This window comes from Furipterus horrens, unplaced genomic scaffold, assembly GCF_987537825.1.
Source record: "Furipterus horrens unplaced genomic scaffold, mFurHor1.1.pri manual_scaffold_3, whole genome shotgun sequence".
Lineage (NCBI taxonomy): Eukaryota > Metazoa > Chordata > Mammalia > Chiroptera > Furipteridae > Furipterus > Furipterus horrens.
Window position 1 is genome coordinate 68,192,421 of NW_028327173.1, and position 23,234 is coordinate 68,215,654.

Genomic DNA, 23,234 nt, shown 5'->3' on the forward strand with positions numbered 1-23,234 from the left:
CCCAAGGCTCTTTCAGTGGCTGACCTAACAGGCAGGTGGAGGCGGGTCTTGGAGTGCCTTGGACCTTTTGCTGACTACCCCAGACCCGGTACTGGTGGCAGCCAGCCTCAGTACACAGCTTGGCTGTCATCAATAATTCAGCAAACAAGTGTTGGCAAGGATGTGGAGATAAAGGAATCTTCATGCATTGTTGGTGGGAACGCAAATTTGTGCAGCCACTGCAGAAAACAGTATGGAGGTTCCTCAAATAATTAAAAATGGTACTGCCTCATGACCCATCAATTCCAGGTATAAATCCAAAGGAACCCAAAACACTAATTCAAAAAGATAGATGCACCCCTATGTTCATTGCAGTGTTATTTTCAATAGACAAGATAGATGGAAGCAACCCAAGTGCCCATCAATAGATGAGTAAATAAGAAAGTGGTGGTATATATATACAATGGAATATTACTTGGCCATAAAAAAGAATGAAAGCTTATGATTGGAGACAGCATGGGTAGACCTAGAGGGTATTATATACTAAGTGAGATAAGTCAGTCAGAGAGGCAAGTACCATATAATTTTACTTACGTGTGGAATCTAAAAATAAAAAAGAAACAGAACCGCACATGTTTGTGTGTGTATGTACATGTACGTGTGTGTGTGTCTGTGTGTGTATATAGAGAGAACAAACTGATGGTTGCCAGAGGCAAGGGGGCTTGGAGGGCTGGGTAGAAAATAGGTGAAGGGATTGAGAGGTACAGATTGGTAGTTACAGAATAGTCATGGGGATAAGAAGTACAGCACAGGAAATATAGTCAGTCGTCGGCAGCCGTCCGTCTCGAGAGACGATGGTGTAGCTTCTTAAGAGTCCATCTGCACCGCCGAGAATGGCTGTGCAGTCCGACTCGGGAGTGACACGGTATCTGTCTCCTCCCGTGTTGAATCGACATCTTGCGATGACGCTGGAGTGTCCTCTCCAGTGAAGCTGAAGCTACAGAGCCTGGGCAGGGTGATATGGAGGGTCTGCTGTTGCCCATGCAGCAGACCCCCCCTCTCTTCGCAGCTGAAGGGTCCAAGGGAAAGACGGAGTCAATACAGCTTGGCTTCAGGTGCGCCGCAGGAGTTGCCGGTGTTGACTACGACGTCAAACCGCCTTAGGGACTCCGGCTCCGGATTTTCTGTCGGGGTTTACTCCCTTAGCCTTTCCCCTGAAGAGGTATGCCGCAAGGCAGCGGAGGTTTTTTGGAGTCAGAGTTTTCCTTCTCTGATGTGCCCTGACTGGAAGATCGAACCAGCGACACTTAGCTCGCAGGCCGACGCTCAATCCACTGAGCCAAACCAGCCAGGGCAATATAGTCAGTAGTATTGTAATAACTGTACAGTGCCAGGTGGGTACTTAAAATATTGGGAGAATCACTTTGTAAATTATTTGATTGTCTAACCACTATGCTGCACACTTGAAACTAATACAAAATTTTATAAAGAAACAGGACACTGAATGAACAACCTTATGTGAAGACCTGATATATAGATGTAATTAGGCAAACTTCTCAAAAGAGCAAAAAAGGTGAAAAAAGAACTTTCAGGTTATTGCAAGCTGCTGTTATTTACAAAAATACAATAAAATCACCCTTTACCTTTTTTTTAAGGACTCCTGCCTGCCTTATGTTTTTGTCCTGTTTCTCTTGACTATACCTTTGAAAATACTGATTGTTCTCCCAGTTCTTCGCAAAATTGTAGTGTTCAGAAATACTGTTTCCATTAAACATGGAGGGTAACTTCCTCTCTTTTTTGGCTGTTTAAATCTTCACACTCTCTCCTGTTGAGCTCCATGACCTGCCCTGTTCCTTTCCATCATTTTCTTTAGACGACTTGCCATCTCCTTCCTTGGGAATTCTACTGGGAGCTCCATCTCTGCCAGAGTCTTCCTGGGATATGTTCTCTCAGCAGCACAAGCAGTTATTGTTCTTTGTGACTAAATTCTAGTATTTTTTCTACTGTCTGCTCAGTTCTCCGAAGTTAACAGCTTCTGGAAAATAGATCACTGTCTTTACCCTCTTGGGGTTTAAGCAGGCGCATATTAAAATTTATATTTTTGTGAAGACTGAGAGAGAAATGTGATGTCAGAGGCTGAAAGGAACTACACGGGGCTGCTCTCTTTAAAGGCATCTTCGCAGAAGCTTGGTGAAGTAAAGACTGTAGAGTGGTGGAAGGTAGGCTGTAGAAAAGATAGGTTTAGATTCCTGCTTTATCACTTTCTAGCTCTGTGAACTTGGGTAAGTATATTACCTAAGTTCTCTGGTCCTTGGTCAATTTCTTCTGGAGCATAGGGAGAATTTGACCTGCCACCATAGCATGGCAGAAGGCACTGGTCAGGTGCCTTTGTACATAATATTATAAAGCGTCCCCACAGTATGGCCGTAGCCCCAAGGTCACACAGCCAACCGAGGTGACCCAAGCAGGATTTCAGCCCATACTTGCCCCTTAGCTGGGCACCCTGGTTCAGTGCATAACCTGAAACCTATCCAACCAAGGTTCAGAAGTCTGTCATCTCCCATCATTAGGAACAAGCCTCGGGAAGGGCTGAGCAGGGGAACAGTAATGAGTCTGCCTGGTTGCTTGTCAGGGATTTAGCACCTTAAGAAAGAGCCTGTCTTTTACTTTCTCACTGATCTTGCTTTCACACTGATTCTTTTGTATTTTCATCACACCACTAACAATAATGTCATATTAGCTCAAAGGTGTCACTCTTGGAGAAGGTACTCAGAGAGGCACTCCCTTTTTCCTGCTGGTCTCATGCCCCCACTTTCTGCCTTCTTCATGGATTGTAGAAGCATTTAATGAGGCCACAAGTAGGAAAACACCCAGAATGTGACAGAAACACTGAATTTCTTACTTGTTTCACTTTTATATTCCTTCAAGGTAATCTGGCATTTGTGCAAGCTTTCTCCTACTATTTTCTGTTCCTGAGATTTCCATAGTAGAGTGTTGACCCCAAGATAACTGAGATCTGAGCTAAAAATTAAAAGGTTTATTTATATTTATCTTAAAGGGAAGTAAATTAAACTTTTCTAATATTTGACATACAGATTGACCATACTTTCTGGACATAATATGAATAAACATACATATACTGAATGGGCATGATCAACCTTTTTCCCCTGACATACATAAGTGATAAAACTGCTCAGTTCTCACGCCTCTGTAGCCACTGAATCCTCTAGATGCAATCACGTTTGTTTGTTTGTTTGTTTGTTTTTTTTTTTTTGCAATCACGTTTTTTAAAATTTTTATTTAGATTTTAATTTATTTTCAGAGAATGGGGAAGGGAGAAGAAGAGAGAGAGAGAGAAGAGAGAAACATCAATGTATGAGACAAACATTGCTCGGTTGCCTCTCGCAATCTCCCAGCTGGGGACCTGGCCCCACAACCCAGGCATGTGCCCTGACTAGGAATCGAACCTGTGACCTTTTGGTTGATGGGACAATGCCCAACCCACAGAGCCACTTCAGTCAGGACTGCAATCACATTTTTTACTCTTCTCTGCCTTCTTTTGATTTATATAAGTATTAGCTCTCTGCTTTATACTCCAGGACAGAGCTTTTATAAATCTTGTGGTGAAACTTGCCCCACTTCCCCTGATCTCTTTTTTAAAATTGTTACTTGTACTGGATATGGGAAGAAGTAAGCTTTTTCCCTAAAACAGGGTAATTCCTATAAAGTAATTTGTAATTTATGATAAAGACAGATCAGGATCTTCTTGGTTTAATCCTGCAAATTCAGTAAAGTAAGAATGTGGGCTTTGGGTCTAGGCGGCCTGGGCTAGATGATGTTAGCAAGTGACTTAACCTTTCTGTGTTTTGTTCTCCTCATCTGTGAAATGGGAATAAGAGGGCCTGCCTCATCAGATAAATAAAATACCCATGACACTTTTAGAATGAGGTCAGTTGCATATTAAATACAACAGAAGTTTGCTGCTGTCATTATTATAATCACCATTCTTATCTTCATCTCTAGGAAGGCTGTGGTCAACATGCAGACCTCTGGCAACTCTCAACTGGAAATACTATTGTCATTCTAGGTTCATTCACTTTCTCAATAAATGTATACTGATGGTCTCTGTGTACCAGGCATGCTACTAAGTGTTGGATGCTCCACTCCATTGCCAAACCTAGTACAGTATTCCCTCACTTATCGCGGGTATTACGTTCTAGAGCCCGCCGGGATAGGTGAAAATCCGCGAAGTAGGAACCTTACGTTTATTTTAGTATTTATATATGTTAAGGCTTTATAAACCCTTCCCACACACTTATAAACCATTCCCAGTCCCTTATTAACCTTTCCCACACTTTTATAAACATTACTTATGTTCTTAAACATATTCTACACCCTTAAACCTATGTAACTTTAACAACATACGTATACAGTACCGCAAAATCCTGCGATATAGCGAAAAATCTGTGATATATAAATATAATATTTTTTAAAATCCCATGATACAGTGAGGCCGTGATAAGTGAACTGCGATATAGAGAGGGACTACTGTACTTCTGTCTGGTGGGCTGTATCTTCCACATCACCAGCTTGTGGCCATAGCAGTCCGCCTCGCAACAGATTCAGTTTCTACTTCTCTAATCAATATAGAGGGCTTTGCTGATACAAAATCACTAAACATTTTGCTGTTGCAAAATTACTAAACACTATGGATTTCTAAGCCATTTGATATTTTAAGATGCAAATAGACTTTCGCTGCATTATTAATTCTACATGTTATTGCTGTCAATTCCTTGATTATTCCTCCTTTGAACTGCTTGCTTATTTACTCATAAAATTGCACTTACATGTATTTCTTCCTGGAGATGATTCCTCCAGATTGATCCAAGGTGTATTCTGCCTCATACTACCTAATCTTAACAAAGGATACATTCTCTCTTACCCAAATAGCAGCCTTAGGAGATTGCTGGACATTCTTACAGTTGGGTTAATATTCTTTTCAGCCAGTTGAAGTATTGGTAGAACAATGGAAGTTCTCAATGTAATATTTTATGTGACTAGCCAGCAAGTTTAAACATAATTACTTTACTATTCAACACTTTCTCTGAAGAAATTCACTTCTCTGAAGAAATAGTTTTTAGAAAAGCTTAGGAAATTCCCATTATATTAAAGCCATTCACATTCATCTATGCATATAATTCAGGATATGGGTAGGAAAAAGATGGGAAATGATAAAGACAGGGATTTCTTCCATAATTCCTCCTTTCAATCCTTTTATTTCTCATACATAGGCTAATATAATCTTGGGAGCCATCTGATTCAAGATTGGGCCTGATAATGGGATGTACTTCCCAGGCCCCAGTGAGAGGGAAAAAAATGCAAATTTTTAAAAAGTGCATGACTTTTCTGTAAAGGTTTATTTTGTTGCAAATTGTTTTATGTCTTAACAAAAATGCTGTGTTTTATGTCATAACTCAGACATGATTAACAGAGCCATGTATTTTATTTTTCCAACATGTGTGTTGAGAATAAAACCTTGTGCTGGAATTGAACATTCTGTTCTCCAGACAAAGGAAATGGACATTTATTGGATGTTATTGCTGCTTTCTTTGCACTAATGACATTATGAAAGCTCTTTGAATAATATAATTTAAAAATATTATTTCTGTGTTTCAGGTCATGCAAGACAAGATAATTTGCCTCCCGAAAAGAGTTCAGCCATCTCAGAATCACTCTTCCATTTCGAACGTCTCTCAAGCAGCTGCTGGAACCACCCCGTTGCCTCCACCTAAACCATCTTCGACTAACCCCATCACTGTGGAAATGAAAGGACTGAAGACAGATCTGGACCTCCAGCAGTACAGTTTTATAAACCAGATGTGCTATGAGCGAGCCCTCCACTGGTATGCCAAGTATTTCCCTTACCTTGTCCTCATCCATACCCTGGTCTTCATGCTCTGCAGCAACTTCTGGTTCAAATTCCCTGGCTCCAGCTCCAAAATAGAACATTTTATCTCCATCCTGGGGAAGTGTTTTGACTCCCCCTGGACCACACGGGCTTTATCGGAAGTGTCCGGGGAGGACTCAGAAGAGAAGGACAACAGGAAGAACAACGTGAGCAGGTCCAACACCATCCAGTCTGGTCCAGAAGGCAACCTGGTCAACTCTCAGTCGTTAAAGTCAATTCCTGAGAAATTTGTGGTGGACAAAAGTACTGCAGGGGCTCTGGATAAGAAGGAAGGGGAGCAAGCGAAGGCCTTATTTGAGAAGGTGAAGAAGTTCAGGCTGCATGTAGAAGAAGGTGATATACTATATGCTATGTATGTTCGCCAGACTGTGCTGAAGGTTATAAAATTCCTAATCATCATTGCGTATAATAGTGCCCTGGTTTCCAAGGTCCAATTTACTGTGGACTGTAATGTTGACATTCAGGACATGACTGGGTATAAGAACTTTTCTTGCAATCATACCATGGCACACTTGTTCTCAAAACTCTCCTTTTGCTACCTGTGCTTTGTAAGTATCTACGGATTGACATGCCTCTATACCTTATACTGGCTCTTCTACCGTTCTCTAAGGGAATACTCTTTTGAGTATGTCCGGCAGGAGACTGGTATCGATGATATTCCAGACGTGAAAAATGACTTTGCTTTTATGCTTCATATGATAGATCAGTATGACCCTCTGTATTCCAAGAGATTTGCAGTGTTCCTCTCTGAAGTGAGTGAGAACAAATTAAAGCAGCTAAACTTAAATAACGAATGGACTCCTGATAAACTGAGGCAAAAGCTACAGACTAATGCCCACAACCGGCTGGAATTGCCTCTCATCATGCTCTCTGGCCTTCCAGACACTGTTTTTGAAATTACAGAGTTGCAATCTCTAAAGCTTGAGATCATTAAGAACGTAATGATACCAGCCACCATTGCACAGCTAGACAATCTCCAAGAGCTCTCTCTACACCAGTGCTCCGTCAAAATCCACAGCGCAGCACTCTCTTTCCTGAAGGAAAACCTCAAGGTCTTGAGCGTCAAGTTTGACGATATGAGAGAGCTGCCCCCCTGGATGTATGGACTGCGGAATCTGGAAGAGCTCTACCTGGTTGGCTCTCTGAGTCACGATATTTCCAGAAATGTCACCCTTGAGTCTCTGCGGGATCTCAAAAGCCTTAAAATTCTCTCTATCAAAAGCAATGTTTCCAAAATCCCTCAGGCAGTGGTGGACGTCGCCAGCCATCTTCAGAAGATGTGCATCCATAACGACGGCACCAAGCTGGTGATGCTGAACAATTTAAAGAAGATGACCAACCTGACAGAGCTGGAGCTGGTCCACTGTGACCTGGAGCGCATTCCTCACGCCGTGTTCAGCCTGCTCAGCCTCCAGGAATTGGACCTCAAGGAAAATAATCTGAAATCTATAGAAGAAATCGTTAGCTTCCAGCACTTGAGAAAGCTGACAGTGTTAAAACTGTGGCATAACAGCATCACCTATATCCCGGAGCATATAAAGAAACTCACCAGCCTGGAGCGTCTGTCCTTCAGCCACAACAAAATAGAGGTGCTGCCTTCTCACCTCTTCCTATGCAACAAAATCCGCTACTTGGACTTATCCTACAATGACATTCGTTTTATCCCACCTGAAATTGGAGTTCTACAAAGTTTACAGTATTTTTCCATCACTTGTAACAAAGTGGAGAACCTCCCAGACGAACTCTACTTCTGCAAGAAACTTAAAACTCTGAAGATTGGGAAAAACAGCCTATCAGTACTTTCACCAAAAATTGGAAATTTACAATTTCTTTCCTACTTAGATGTTAAAGGCAATCATTTTGAAATCCTTCCTCCTGAACTAGGCGACTGTCGAGCTCTGAAGAGGGCTGGTTTAGTGGTGGAAGATGCTCTGTTTGAAACTCTGCCTTCTGATGTCAGAGAGCAAATGAAAACAGAATAATTATTTTTGTTTAAAGTTTGACTGAAACATGCTTCTACCAAATACAGTATAAATAATTAGGTAGTCTTAATGCCTTTCCTGTTTTATGTTTGTTTTTTTTTTCTTTTCACATGAAACAAAATGTACACAAAGATTGAGTAAGGAGTTTGTATTTTTTAATAAAAATTTAATTGTATTTTTTCAGTGTTAATATTTTAAAATTTTATTTGTCCTGGAACCTAATGTACCTATCATTGTTTTCTACTCACAGAAACAGATGGTTTCATCTGTTTCTGTTTTGTTTTGTTATTGTTTTCAGTTCATTCTTGTGAAGGGGAAAGAATTTTAAGTTGCATGCTTTTTAGTATTTTTTTAAATAAATGAAGATATTTTGCCAAGGTCATTCTTAGCTTGTTTACACCTGTACAGTTCCTTGCTTTTGTTGTCATTGTTTATATACCAAGGAATCTGTGCTAGTTATTTTAATACCAGCTGCCTTCTCCATTGGCCAAGCCCTTCACTGTATAGTGCATCTTTTTCTGGAGTTTAAATTCACATAAGTGCATTGTTCCAGATTATTATTTTAAACCCCCCTCCATCTCCAAGGGAACCCTAAATTATGTTATTTCATATACCTGACAGTTAAAGTCATCCTTAGACAGGAATTTTTTAAGTGAGTGAAGACAGTAAACTTCCATATCTGGCATGCTTGAATTGGTCATTTATAATATAATTGATTTCCATTTTTACTAATATTTTAAAGTATTTGAAAACTAAATACAGAAGCTCCCCACTTTAATCTCAATGTAGCTATGTGGTACTGGTGAACAACCTTAGAGAAGCTAGATTTATTTTAATTAAAATAGGTAATTAAATTTAAAAATCATAGAATTAGAAGCCTGGTTTTTGAGTAATTTAATCATCTTTGATATCTTGATATGTAGATAAATCAGATGGAAAAAAATTTCACTACTAAAGCACTCTGTTAAAGAGTTGGTGCACGCCAGTCTGGCCCACTGGTTCCTCCGGGCAGTGTGGCAATGGAATCTATTCAAATTCTGCCTATTGCACAGAATAATCCATATATGTATTTAATCAATTTTCCTCAAGTCTGCCCTTGCTCTGAATGCTAGTGATGCAAGCGCAGGAACTCTTTCTGCTCTTTGGCTTAAAATAAGTATCTCAAGTACAATGGTTCCGTTACTTTTTTCTGAAGTGTGAATGAATGGCTAAGTGGATATACTGAGCGATAATTTTGCCCAATGATCAATAGAGCTTTTATGTATCTTTGTACTTAAAAATCCAGCATAGTATAAGTCTTGGGCAAAATTTCCCACTAACTGTTAAGCTGTGTGGAACAGGAAAAGGAAAACACTATCTGTGCTCTCAGTCCAGGACCAGTACTACTGATCATAGAATTTTGTTTTATTTACCAAATCACATTGACCATTTTCCAAGCCCTAGTCTTCTCTAAGAAAGTTTTGTGACTTAACAATGAGAGAAAGTAGGAAGATGATTTGGGGTTTCAAAATGCTGCCTTTAAAATTTGCTCCTTGATCTTGGTGACTGTTCAGTGCTAATTTGAGTCCTATGAAACACAACAACAGGAACTACTCAGCAGATACATGTACCTCAATTTTGTTTTTAATGATATAGTACATCATGGGGGGAAGAATTTGGGAAAGAGATGCTTTTCACTTATTTAATAATCTAATCACATAGACCAAAGTGCTTCACTATTTCTGCTCTATGTTAAAATGTTAGAATGGGGATTTTATATAACTGATTTATTTCAACCTGTAATTGAAACAATATGTTCAAAATAGTAAGATGGTTATATTTCTTATAGGATAAAACATTGAATTCCAGAATATTGTTAGGATCCTGATTATGAACATTGTGTTGTATTTAGAAACATAGCCCTATCTGTTTTAAGCAAAGAAACAAACTAAAAAATGTGGAAGACTGTCCATAGCTGAGCATGAGAGAAATACCCAGTTGAAAGTAGACTTTGATAACTACTATTAAAACACTGGGTGCACTATTTTTCTGTATAAAATTTATGGTTATTTTCTATATCACCCTTCAAAAGGGATCTATTCAGGTTAAAAATCATATTTATGCTAAAGTCTTTACCTGGTGTTAACTCATAATCTCATATGGGTTCATAACTGAAGTCACTAATAATTATGTATTTTATCACATAACAATTTACTCAAAATTCCAAAAGAATTTGATTTGCTTTCTTAATGATTTTGCAGGCTGACCCTTAACCTAAGTTTTAAATAACATCCAATAAATCACTATAGTTCTATGACTTTTATGTTTTAACTAAAAAGGAAACTTCATAGATGTTTCTATTAGATTTTATAAAATTTTGAAATTCTTAAACTTTATCTTGAGTCAAAATTTTCTGACTCTGGCCCTTTTAAACATTAAAAATTTTTGTTCACACTCGTAAGTAAAAAGCATTCAATTACTATTTAGCCTTTAAATGGGAAACTCAGGTAACTGAACTGCTGACTTTTCTGAAGTTCTTTAACAGATAAACTTCATATAAAAGGGGTATTTGCCTAATCTTTTTTTCATATTTTACAAGTGCAATTGCTAAAAAAGAACACCTAGCTCTATTTCTCCAACCCCTATAGGATTCATGGGAAACTGCTCATGTAGCTTTAAAGCACCATGTGTGCTCTTAACTCCTGTGGCTGATTGAAGCCTCTAATGGGTACACTTTTTGGTTTGTTCTAATGGTGAAGTGTAGAACAGTCCGGCTGGTGGTCGGGTTGAAACAGAGCATAAGGCCACACCTCAAAAAACTATGTGTTGAGTTTTTGTTTTGTTTTTAACAACACTTTTAATATAAAGGTTCTTGATACAGTGAAACCTGTTATTTACTATTGTAAAAATTTTTTTATTGTTCACCTACTATTTTCCCTGCTGCACATCCCCCATATAGCTATTGTAATGAGTTCTAACAATTGACATGGCATCCTGCTTTTTCAGAAAGGCATGGGAAATATGCCTGCTATGGGTGTCCTGTTCAATGAGAGGTGGCTCGTTATCTGCCTCTCAAACCATCTGTGTAGAGAGGAACTTAAACAACCTGGAAACCTCCTTGGGTCCCTTGGGATAAGGGAAGTTCAAGTTCTTGCAATATGATCTCTGATATTAGGAAGACAAAAATCTTTACATCTCGTTGCCATTTCCCCCAGCGGAAGTTTGCTGTTATTTATTTTCCTAATTCTTCTGTAAGAAGAGTTTATTTTTAAGTAGTTTATTTTACTCTCTAATTTCTTACTAAATACCTGACCAATAGTAATGACATATTTTTAAACAGTGACCATTCATGATACATCTTTATGAGAAGTGTCAGCAGTACTTAGTACTGAATAGATAAATTTCAATATAATTGCAATTTGTATTTAGAGACTAAATTAGATTCAATTCACATTCTCTAATTAATGCTGAGTGTGATTATGTTATTCAAACAGTTCACATTTGGGTAGGATCTCCATACCTCAGAGTATGATTCCATACTAACCTTAAGTTAGCAAAACAGCAGTTATTAGTGAGGGGGATGCCTCAAAGGTCTGCAAGATTTTCTCATCTTTCATTGTCCATTGAGACACATTGTAAGAACATTTGGACAGTCTTGACCAGACCTGCCATTGCTATTTCAGATTTAGGCCTCAGACATGCTTCTAATACAATTTTATACTAGCCTTCCGAACTAGGGATCCACTCTTACTTCGTTTTTCCAAGCCATTTACTGATACAGGTAACATCCTAAAGTTCATTTTGGGAAGAGGGGAGAGGGTCTCTTCTCACCTCAAGAAATGTTTTTAAATCAGAAAACCTTGAAAAGGAGTATATAGCTGAACTTAATTTATTGGCCACATTAATTAACAGTTTCTATGCATGGTTTTTAATGTGGTATAAATTTGCTTTCTGCTAAATACCATTCCCCTTCCCACCTGATTCTGCCTCTTTAATGAAATATTTTTTAATGAAATCCAACGCCTTATGTGCTCACTCAGTTTTCCTTCTGCCTCTTGTTTTCTCTCACTGTGTTCAGATTGTGTCAGATGCTGGCAAAACCTATAAGACTGTCAAGAAAATGCTTGAAAGTTGATTTGTCATCGTGCAAATTCATGATTAAATGTCTTAATGTTATGTGGCTATGTAGTACATAGGAACAGAAAATAACAAATAAAGTCAATTTTGTAATTTAAATTTGAGATTTGTCCCTTATTTATTTGGAGAAATCATGTTTATCTTTTGCATTTCTGCTGTATTTTTGCATATTCTGTTACTAAGGCTCCCCGTACTCTGCAGGAAATGGGCTGCATACATTCTTTTAGTTTGTGTTTAACCAGTTTCTGCAATTGTGACTAATTATTTCCTTCCTTAATTCACTGTACTGCATCTACACAAGGTGCCCCTGGAGTTTCATTTGGGTAATTAGTGCCTTAATATGTAATCTGGAGTGCAATTTCTGTACATTTGCCAGATCAGATTGTACAATTGTCCAGCCAGCCCAGCTTTCAGTAAATACTTGGTGGGAAACACTGTGGTTAAAGAAATCAGAATGCTTCTGCACAGCTAGGAGGATGCCGCTGGTTAACCACATACACTACAGCGTTAGGGAAGCCTTTTATAAGAAAATTTCTGCCACTTATGCATTAAAATGTGTGATTGGTAATTTTTGAAGCTAAATTGTGACTTTACATATTTTTTAAGATTTTGTTTATTTTTAGAGAGAGGGAAAGAGAGGGAGAGAAACATCAATGTGTGTTTGCCTCTCAAGCGCCCACAAGTGGGGACCTGGCCCACAACCCTGGCATATGCCCCAACTGGGAATCGAACTGGCGACTGTTTGGTTTGCAGGCCAGCACTCAATCCCCTGAGCCACACTAGCCAGGACTACATATTTTTCTATAGTCATTTATGCCTCCGTTATTTTACTGATAATCAATTGATCGTCCTTTGAATGACTGTTGAGATGGAGAAGGATTGAATATGGTGAAAGAGGCCATGGGAATGTGTGTATCAGACACTTAGAAAGCATTGCGTGAGCGCTCCAGAGAAATTTTGGGGACAGGAATATAGTAGTTACAGACATCTGGTTATTTCAGTGCAACTTGCACATAAGATTATCAACGTAAGAAACATTTAAACCTGTAGAGAATGTTTGTGAGTTTATTTGAGCTGAACTGACCATTGCTGGGAAGTAAAATCTTAATGAGTTGAGAAAATGCTCTGAAGAATGGCAGTTTAGCACCTTATTTTATACATTACAAAGGGGAGGCATAATGGGATTACATGAAATCCATTGGTGATGGATAAGGGAGGTAGGAAAAAGCAAAGTGGGGAAACCTCTGTGATTGGATAAAAAGTAAATGATAGACACACAGGTGGGTACAGGATAATTAACAGTCTACAATTTGTGTAATAACAATAGCATTGAGGGGATTTGTGGTGGCCCCCTGGTGCAGTGCCTGTGCTTTGAGGGGTCTGGGAAAAGGAAATTCGACATTCCAAAAGTATGTTATTATAGTTGCAAAAGACAACAGACAGGCTCAGGTAAGGTAAAGACTGACCTTTGTCAGGGAAAAACACTGGCCTAGGACATGACTACCTGCCATGACTTGATTTTAGCTAGAAAGTTTTAATTTCAGACCATCCTGTGGTTACTTGAGGTCTCTGAGTTTGTAGGGCCACCACACAGGCCTCCCATGAGCTTGTCAGGTCTAGTATGTGACCCCTTTTCTTCCACAAGATTTTATCCACTGCCACCTTCCACTGTTATATCTTTCAGGCCTTTTATTTATGCAGAATATTGAGGTAAACACTGAAATTAAATAAATTGATTCAGTTTTTACAATGTTGGCTAGCAAGATGTGAGATAAGCATTTTGGTCTGGGTGGAAAAGTACATGAAGAGGGAAGTCACTAAAGCCAATTTTAGACTGAAAAGGGTACATACTTATCCATGGCACAGAGCCTGCATATTTCTGAAGGTATGTTTGAATGTCATCCTAAATATTCAAGTAGGAAAAAAAAGTAAAAAGCTGTCTATAAGCCACATTATTTTATTTTTGCGTCAATTTTTGAATATGGGTTATATTTTAGATTTCATACCTAAACATATTTGAACAAGCAAGGTGCAAAAATGATCAGAATGCCATAAATGATAATGTTACAGAACCCTGCCAATGCTATTCTGGAACAGCTGTGGGGTTTGATTGCCTGCCACCAAGAAGCCTGACTCCCAGTGTGGGAGTGTCGTGAAAAAGGAAAGGGGTTGTTTATTTAAAGGTTATACAGATTTAGATTAATGGCAGATTTCTGCTGTTAAGTCCCACTCCCTTTTAAAACACCCACATACAGATAGTCCTATAGAAAACAAGGACATAGTGATTCCTAAACCAGTAGAAAATCATTAGTAACAAAGGGCAAATGTAATTATAGGGCCTTAAGGGACATCCTGAAGGGGGAAAGATAGTCATCACCAGACAAAGGGAAAATGGGAGAAGGTAGTTGACAGTAGTAACATATTTACAAATCACAATAGGGGCATTTAGGTAATCGCGTTAGATTGTAACTCCAGAGTAACCAGTAATGGAGAAAAGGGGGGAGAAGGAAAGGGGAGGGGGAGCTAATCACATTACTATAAAACCAGTTCTCTTCGTCTACTTGGCGCACACATTCTCCTGGCTGAGGGTGCGCCGGACTCTGCAGACTCGTGAATAAACGCCTCACTTTGCTGCTCAAGTCCTGTGTCCCGGTTTTTATTGTGAGCGTTTCTCACAGTCCTGCCTCCCCCTGCCAAACCAGGCCAGTTTCAGGATATGCCAGTCAGAGGTACCATCTTTCAGACAAGCAGAGTCTGCAGCTCAGCCTTCCCAGTCACAGTTCAGCTCCAAGTATCTCTCATGAGTCTGGGTGACTGGGCAGGTCCCCGTGGCTCCATCAGCTCTGCCACCATCTTCTCCAGGCAGACTTCCTCTCACTGCAGACCCTGTGGCTCTCTCTCTATGACCTTCAGCCCGCCCTAATTTACATGCTTCATCCAGAATATCCTAAGTGATCTCACATCTGGTTCTTCCTGTGGTGTGTTAGTGTCTGCCATTTCTGTCAGCTTCCCAGTGTCTTTGACCCCCTTTTGGCTGCCATCTTTAGTCAGGGCAAGAGTTGCCAGTGATGCATGGGCATTGGGGTGGGCATCGGCATCCCACCCTCCCTCCACTGTGTCACAAGTCCCTGCAAGTCCTCAGTCAAGTACACAATTGGCCTTGGGGCCAGGCCTCTTTGCTTCAGGAAGGCAAGGCTATTAACTTGCCTTTTGTTATGTGATGTGCCTAAATGCTGCACCTTCCACTCTTCCCTTCCCCCAATGCAGGATCGTGGGCGTTGTTCCCATACTTTCAGAGGATACATGTTCTGCACCCCGTTAACAATAGAGTATTTTCAGAGTTTAAATACTTTGCATAAAAGACACAGTATTAGACAAAGATGTTATTACCAAACATCTCAATAAACTGGCCATTCTGACTATTTTGACTCATGGAGTCTTCTGTTATAAAGTTTGGGGACAAGTAGAAAATGGACTTCTCCATAGTTTATTTCTATAATCCTTTAAGAAATTAATTTTATTTCAGCTCACGTTACATCTAGACATCACCATTAAAAAAGTTCTTAGTAGTCTCAGGCAATATAGATCTTGAGAAAAGTGACACAAAGAGGCAACATGTAAGCTTTGCATTTTGTATCTCTTCCACAGTCCTAAAAAAAAACAACTTCCCAGCCATGATTTTGATGCAGAAAAAAAATTATGACTTTCTTAAATTTGTTATGTAGAGATTCTTGGCGTTTCCTTATAATTTCACATAGACTATGTGGGGTAACTTGGTTAAAATAATACTTCAAGTAACACTTGGCATCTTTGAACATCTCAGGCTAATTTAGTCAAAGAATAATTAAAACCAATGCAGAAACATTAAGGTATACTCATTGTAGGTTTGAAAGATAAATATCCACAAATTTATGAAATAGTTGATGAGTTCCATTTGTGCCTATTGAGTTAAATGTATAAATTATAATTCTTAGTGATTGAAATTGCTTTGTGAAAAATACTCTGTAGTGTAGCCAATCTCACCAAAAATTGAAAGGTCATGCACATCAATGATCTCTTAAGTGGTGTTAAGGAAAATTTGTTAAAATGGTAAGGAAGACTTTATTTAGGACTTACTATTTATTCAGGATTTTTTCTTAACTCTCCCGTGGTTCTAGTCTCTGGTGGTGACTCGGACTTCTTGGGCAGTTACACTCTGAGCCTTCCCAGTATCAACACACTTAACAGATTTAGTTGCTCTCTGCATACAGAAACAAAGACAGGATGTTGACAGCCTTTATTTTATGAGAAGTTACTTCAAATGAGTTCATGATTATGAAACTGAAAATTAGAGATTTAACTTCAGTCAGAACTACTCAGTCTAACCATTTAGCTACATAAATATTTTGTTAAGTCCAGATAACTTCTTAAAGAAACTGAATTCGACTCTAATGGAAAGTATGAAGACAGCCACAGGAATTATACGCATACACCTGATTTATGTTACATAAAACTTCTGTTTATTGAGGGGAGGAAAAAATGGAAGTGTTGGGCAGAAAAGTAATTTTCCTTCTACCCTTCTAAATTCTTCTGGCTGGACAAATAATTAACATGAGACAGATTAACAAGAGAAAATGACCAAATTTATTTTGTATGTAGATGCTGGAGTTTGATAAGACTATGAGACCTGAAGACATATTGGGCAGTTGAGGCTTATGTGCCATCCAGACTCAGAAGAGGGAGGCAGGAGTCTGGAATTTCAAAGGGAAAGCAGGCAATTCACAGGTAGATAAGAAAGAACAAAGATGGTAAACAAATTCTCACTTGGTCAACTAGAAAGTATGGGACACAGAGTGGAATCCAAGAGACAAACTTGCTTGGTTTCTCCTTATCTGCCACATTTAATTCATTTATGGTAAGGTGAATATGCCAAGTCTATCTTCTCAAAACAGGTTTTTCTATTTGAATTTCTTAGGCAGGTTAGGGGGAGGTAATTAAAAACAAAAACAAAAAACTCTTCTTGAGTTTGTTGGGCTTTGTTTCAGCCTGAAATAATATACATGCCACAGTGGCACTTTCTGGGGAAACTAGTTCCAGACCCCTACACTGAACAAGGAGCCTCCTGATAAAGGATGCTCAATACACTTTCTAAAATTCAGGTTGATTTGCCCTTACGTTCTACCAACAACAATGTTGAAAAAATCAAATTTCAGCAAAGCAAACCAGCTAGATAATTATTTTCAGAAAGCTTTCCCTAACTCACTGAATATAAAACTGCTAAAATACAAAAATCAATAAATAAAAGTTGTTTTTTAGAAAGCAACTTCTAGTGACTACTGAGTGCTTTAGTTATAAACCTGATCAAGAACTGGCATAAAAAATATTGGAAAGCTGACTCCAAAACCTTCAGTAAATGTGATAATGGCATTCTTAATAGCACTGACTATATCATAGTAAACAATTGTAAGACATTGTTACATTGTGGGTTGTTTTAAAATGTTTAGGAATATAAACATTTTTTTCTTATATGTACAAAGAGGGGGAAAAATACCCAAAATTTTATCTGGAAATCTATAATGCTTTAAATAGGCTGGGCAATAAAGAGATGTTATACTTTATCTGTGTTACTTGAATTGATTAAGCAGGAACCCATATGGTATCAGATATTCATAGAAATGCCCCTTCTATATTCAGTTATGTCTATCCAAATATAATTTTGGCTCTTATATTAAGATCCCTGAGACATTTTAAAGAGTTTTAAGACTTCTTTAGAATTTCTCTAATTCTTTCTAACTGCCTGTGTATTTAGGGCACATATCACTTGTGCCATGGGTATTTTAGGACCTATCATATCTCACCTTCCAGAGTTAGAGGCCCAGTGAGTGCAGATACCAAGACTTACTTATCTTTGTATTTCCCTAAAGTGCTTCTCACTATAATTTATAGAAAATGGGCCCTGACAAATATTGCTAAATCAATTATTACACCTAACTCTAGTAACTGAGCACCTTGGAACTATGAAGTGCCATCACCCCTGTTCAAATTGGTTTCTGGATATGTTATTTTTCTAGGGCTTCTGTAACAATGTACCATACACTGGGTGGCATACAAACAGAACAAACAAATTTATTATCTCAAAGTGTCAGCGGGGTTGGCCCCTTCTGAGGGCTATGAGGGAGAGCCTGTTTCAGGACTCTTTGTTGTCTTTTGGTGGTTTTCTGGCTATCTTTGGTAATGCTTGGCTTGTAGATGCATCACCCCAGATCTCTATCGACATGTTCAGATGGTGATCTCCCTGTGTGTGTGTGTGTCTATCTTTATGTCCAAGTTTACTTGTTATAAGTAAGTGCACAAGCATATTGATTTAGGGCCCACCCTAATGACCTTATCTTAACTTGATAATCTACAAAGACCTTATTTTCAATTAAGGTCACATCTTTGATGAGGGACACAATTCAATTCATAACACTAGGTAAGATACTTTTTGGAGGGTAAAGCTATTACATTCCAGGTATATTAGAAACATAGACTTTTTAGCCATGGAATATTGGCTAGTCCAGAGGTTTTCAAATGGTGTTCGAAGGAGCTCTAACACCCTAACAAAGAATCTCAGGAGGATTCAGGAACTGAATAGGTCTCCCAGTTTCATATCTGATCCAATTACAATTGTCATGTAACAAACCATCTCAAAACTTACTAGGGTAAAACAATTTTATTATACTCTCAGATTCTGTGAGTAAGGAATTTAGACAGTACAGAGCAAAGATAGCTTATCATCTCTGCTCCCCAATGTCTGGGACCTCAGTTAGGAAGACTCAATGGCTAGAAGCTAGAATCATCTGAGGCATCTTTACTCCTGTGTCTGGCGCTGATTCTCGCTGGGCCCTCAGCTGGACATCTTCATATATAGCCTGGGCTTTCTGACAGCATGGTGACTTCAAGATAGTCATAGATCTTACATGACAATTTATGGCTTCCCACAGACAGAGGATGCTGCATCACCTTTTGACCTAGCTTCAGAAGTCACATACGTCACTTCTGCTATACTCTATTTGTTAAAGCAATCATAAATTTTACCCAGCTTAGGTGCAGAGGAGAGACCTCACCTTTCAATGGGAGAAGTGTCAATGTTACACAGTAAGAAGAATGTGTGGAACAGAAAATGTGCAATCTGTCATACTATCCACACCAACATCTTCAACCACTGAGAAGCATCTTTCCCCTACTCTTCAGTATTTACTAGCAATTGTAGATAAGAAATACAGGATCCATAGAAGCCAAATAACATTCATAAATTTCACACAATCTTTTAGCATATCCAGTGATTATTGGGGAAAACCAGAAAATTGAGAAAGCTCATGTTTTTCTTCACCTCTTTTCTTTGTTTCTCATTTCTTTGGGCCAACTTAAAGAATTTGGCAGAACTTCTATCATTAAATAACTGGAAGAATGCCATCATTTCATTTTACTGATGACGTTTTTTAAATCATCAGCTTTTTAGCCAGTTTTAAAGCGGTGCTTTCACAAATCTTATTTGACCCTCATATGCTTCTCGCAACATCAGCCAAAATTTCCTGAGTTGCATTTGTACACACACAGGCACATACTCATGTCTGTGACTTACACAAATTAATAAGAGGAAAAGTTTCATCAGTGCTCGTGGTGAAAAGTGAAGAGACCTTGGGGTGGCACCTTAGCCAAGTACCTCAGCTTCCATTCTTATCCAGACTCAGGAGTCTGCCCAGTGCCCCAGCTCCCTGGCCCTCCCCAGCCTGGCAAACCCTCACCGTGACTGGAGCACAGGCAGCAAGAGCAGGTCTCTGCAGTCCCTGACCCTGTGCTTTGCAGCAGCCTTCCCTGCTAGTTCCGTCCTTCTAGCTCAGGAGGAACATTGGGGGTTGGGAAAAGTTTTCTAGGAAACAATTACAAGCAAAGGGACCAGAAAAGTCCCAGAGATGTTCTCCAGCAAACCGTTTAAATGAATGCGTCGCAGCTGGGCAGCCTGCCCTGTGACAACTCATGTGAACTGAATCTATGTAATGTGTCTTAACGATCCGTGTTCTCCCTCCAGCCTCATAAATCTTCAAACTAGTTCATGGAGGACTCCCCCCTCCTTCATGATCACTCTTACAAAATCCACCCACATATTTAGCTCATTCAAAAAGAATAACGATTTAATAGCACATCTCCCATCATAAGACTTTACCACAGATGTCAACTGGAGTCTGAATGTCTCTGAAGACTTAAATAACATTGACTACACCCCACCCCCATTCCATACCCTTAGGGAGTCCAGAACCCTCCCCATGCTTTCACAATTTCTGGTGTGCTCATGCTTTCAGGCTATTGGCTCTGAACTTGTTTCTACATATTGCCTTCCACACCTCACCTCACCATGCTGCTCGTTCAGTCCCTGTTCTGTACCTGAAAGACAAGTCCACCCTGGATCCTTGATTGCTCCCAACACTCACAGCAGATTTGGGTGCATTTCAGAGACTTTAAGGAAGGTTTGGAGAGACAGCAGAGCATTCCTGATGGCCATGTGAGCCATTTGAAGGCCCCATATGGCACATGCCCTTCAGCCTGTCCGCAGTTACTCAGCCAGCCCTCTTGCCTCTCCCAGCGCCCTCGTCATTTCCCTGCTCTGCATCCTCGGTCTTAGATTCCTCACTCCCAGTGCAGGGCAGTTTAACTTCCTCTCCTGTCTCCTGGTGTCCTGCTCCTCCCTCCTTGCTCTTGCTCCTGTCACCAGGACAGCTTATTAAAGTTTTTCTCAACACACTTCCATCCTGTAAGTGGAATTCTGGTGTCTGCTGTTAAATTGTTTTATTAGCCCATTTGTTACAAGTTGTTGCTCTGACCTGCATTTCTCTGACTATTCATCCTGTCTTTTTCCACATCTCCTCCCTTTTTCCCTTTGAATATGCCAAATCTCCAAGTTCAGTCCTCAGCCCTCTGTTCTCCTTTATCCCTACACGACTCCTTAGTGACCTCATTTATTTTCGGAGCTATGTCTGCAGCCTTTCTATAGTAACTCCCAGGTCTCTATAATTACACGTCTCCCCTACCTCTCACTCCCAGCTGTCTTCTGCACAGTTCCACTTGTCCATCATCTCAAGCTGAATGTGTCTGGGAGGAAACCTCATCTAAGCCTAACCATTATAAAGGCAACAGCCTCCCATCCTGAATGGTCTCCCTACAGACCACTCGTCCCTCTGCCCTCACTCTCTCCTCTTCTCCATTGCTAGACCAGTTCTCCAAAGTGTAACTCCGATTTTATTGCCCCTCTGCTCAAAAACCTTCCCACTGTCTTCTTAATGCAGTCTGTAGACCTTAGTCTGACTTTCAAGATCCACCTGATCTAGGCCTTAGTTGTGTTTCCAGCACAGGCCCTGGAATCCAAAGTGAATTCAAATCCTCACTATCTGTTTACCTGATGCATGACCTTGGGAAAGTTACTGTAAACTTCCTGGCCTCTGCTTATATTAAAGACATCCATATTTTGGCAACTTCCCAGGAAGTACTAAAATGTTAAGTATTCCAATATTGGCACCACTCCAAGTCTGTCCCTACTAAATTCTAAGTGTCTTGATTATCACCAGTTCTGATTCTAATCAAGGTAAGACCATCTGTACTCCTGAACTTTTACCTGCATCTTCAGCCACAGCCATAGCTATTTTCAAAGTCTTTGTGATGTAAGCTTAGATTTGATAGCAAGAAAGTAAAATAAAGTGACAAAGTAATAAAATATATAGTCAGCCAAGCAGATGGTTAGCTATATCGTAAAGCCATTAGTAGGGGCTGTAGGAGAAGGGAATGGAGTTAAGGAAGGATGGCTTGTTCCCTTTTCTCCAAAGTTCAAATGCTAACTGGTAACTGAAGGTACAGGGGTTAAGGGCAAGAGCCCAAACTCTGGCTAACTGATAGCATCTGAATTCGAACCAGAGTTTGTACCCCATCTCTGCCACTGTCTGGATGTGTGTTGTGGAGCAAATCACTTAGCCCCTTCAGTCACTGTCTCCTTATCTATGAAATGGTAAGTGTTGTGATGAGTAGCGGTGTGAGGTATAGATCTACCTAGATCAATGCTTGCACTCAATAAATTTACTAGTAAACTCACAGATACAGAGAACATGGTTGATGGAAGGGAGGGAGTTGGGGGAACTGAGTGGAAAATGTAAAGGAATTAAGAAGTACAAATTGGCAGTTAACAAAATAGTCACAGAGATATAAAATACAACTCAGGGAATAAGTTGATAATATTGTAATGACTGAGTATGGTGCCAGATGGGAGCAAGACTCACCCAGGGGATCACTTTGGAAGTCATATAAACATCTAACCACTATGCTGTACTCCTGAAACTAACATAATACTGAAGGTCAATTGTTATTTAAAAATAAAAATTGAGAAACAGAAATTTGCTAGTATCATGATGACTATGGACTGGCCTCTGGACAATGTAAAAAGTAGCCTAAAATATTGCACATTTTTCTCAAGTCGACACTTATTTAACACTGAGACTGTGCTAGGCATTGCTTTAGAAGCAGTAAGCTTGTATCTTTGCCCTCAAGGAGGTGGAGCATCCCAGGGGGGTCCCAGGGGAGCATTTATTGTTGGGAAGCAAGAGGAGTGGCATAGCAAGTGTGTAGATGCACTACTCTAGAAACAGGGGTCCTTTCTCCACAAACCAGCATTTTCTGAACACATTCCAGGTACCAGACACTGCTCTAAGTGCTGAAGAATCAAAAATGAGTATGATCCATGTTTTTAAACAGTTCCTAATCTAATAGGAAAGGAGAGTCATGTACTTAATAGCAACAAAGTGTTCCAAGAGCTCATCTAGAAGTCTGTTCACATGAGTGATAGGGAAAGTCTCGGGAGGTGAACCTGAGCTGAGTCTTGATTCAAGTGAAACCCAGACAGAAATGGGGGACTGTAGGGAAAAAGCACAAAGGCCTGAAAGACCACGTGGTTGCACTGGAGGACTTGGGGGCAAGGAAGAATCAGAAGACATTGTAATGGAAGATGAAGACGGAAAGACACATTTGATTGGCTTGAGGATGTCCTGAATGTGCCATTCACATCAGAGAGTTCCTTGGTTTATCCTTCAGGGTGGGGGAACAGGAAGGAGTTTAAGCCTATCCTCAATTATATTCAAAGCCTGAATAATCTTAAAGACTATCTGTGAGACTTTCCTCTGTTTTCAAAT

General features: G+C 39.6%; 1 protein-coding gene across 1 annotated transcript in view; it reads left to right on the plus strand.

The window, feature by feature from the left end:
* LRRC8C (leucine rich repeat containing 8 VRAC subunit C) overlaps positions 1-8,179 on the plus strand; it is an 84,778-nt gene extending 76,599 nt beyond the window's left edge. The window contains exon 3 of the mRNA XM_090269709.1: positions 5,656-8,179. Within this exon, the coding sequence (XP_090125835.1) occupies positions 5,656-7,929 (2,274 nt within the window). The 3' untranslated portion in view covers positions 7,930-8,179. The remainder of the gene's footprint in view (positions 1-5,655) is intronic.
* Positions 8,180-23,234: the final 15,055 nt, after the last annotated feature.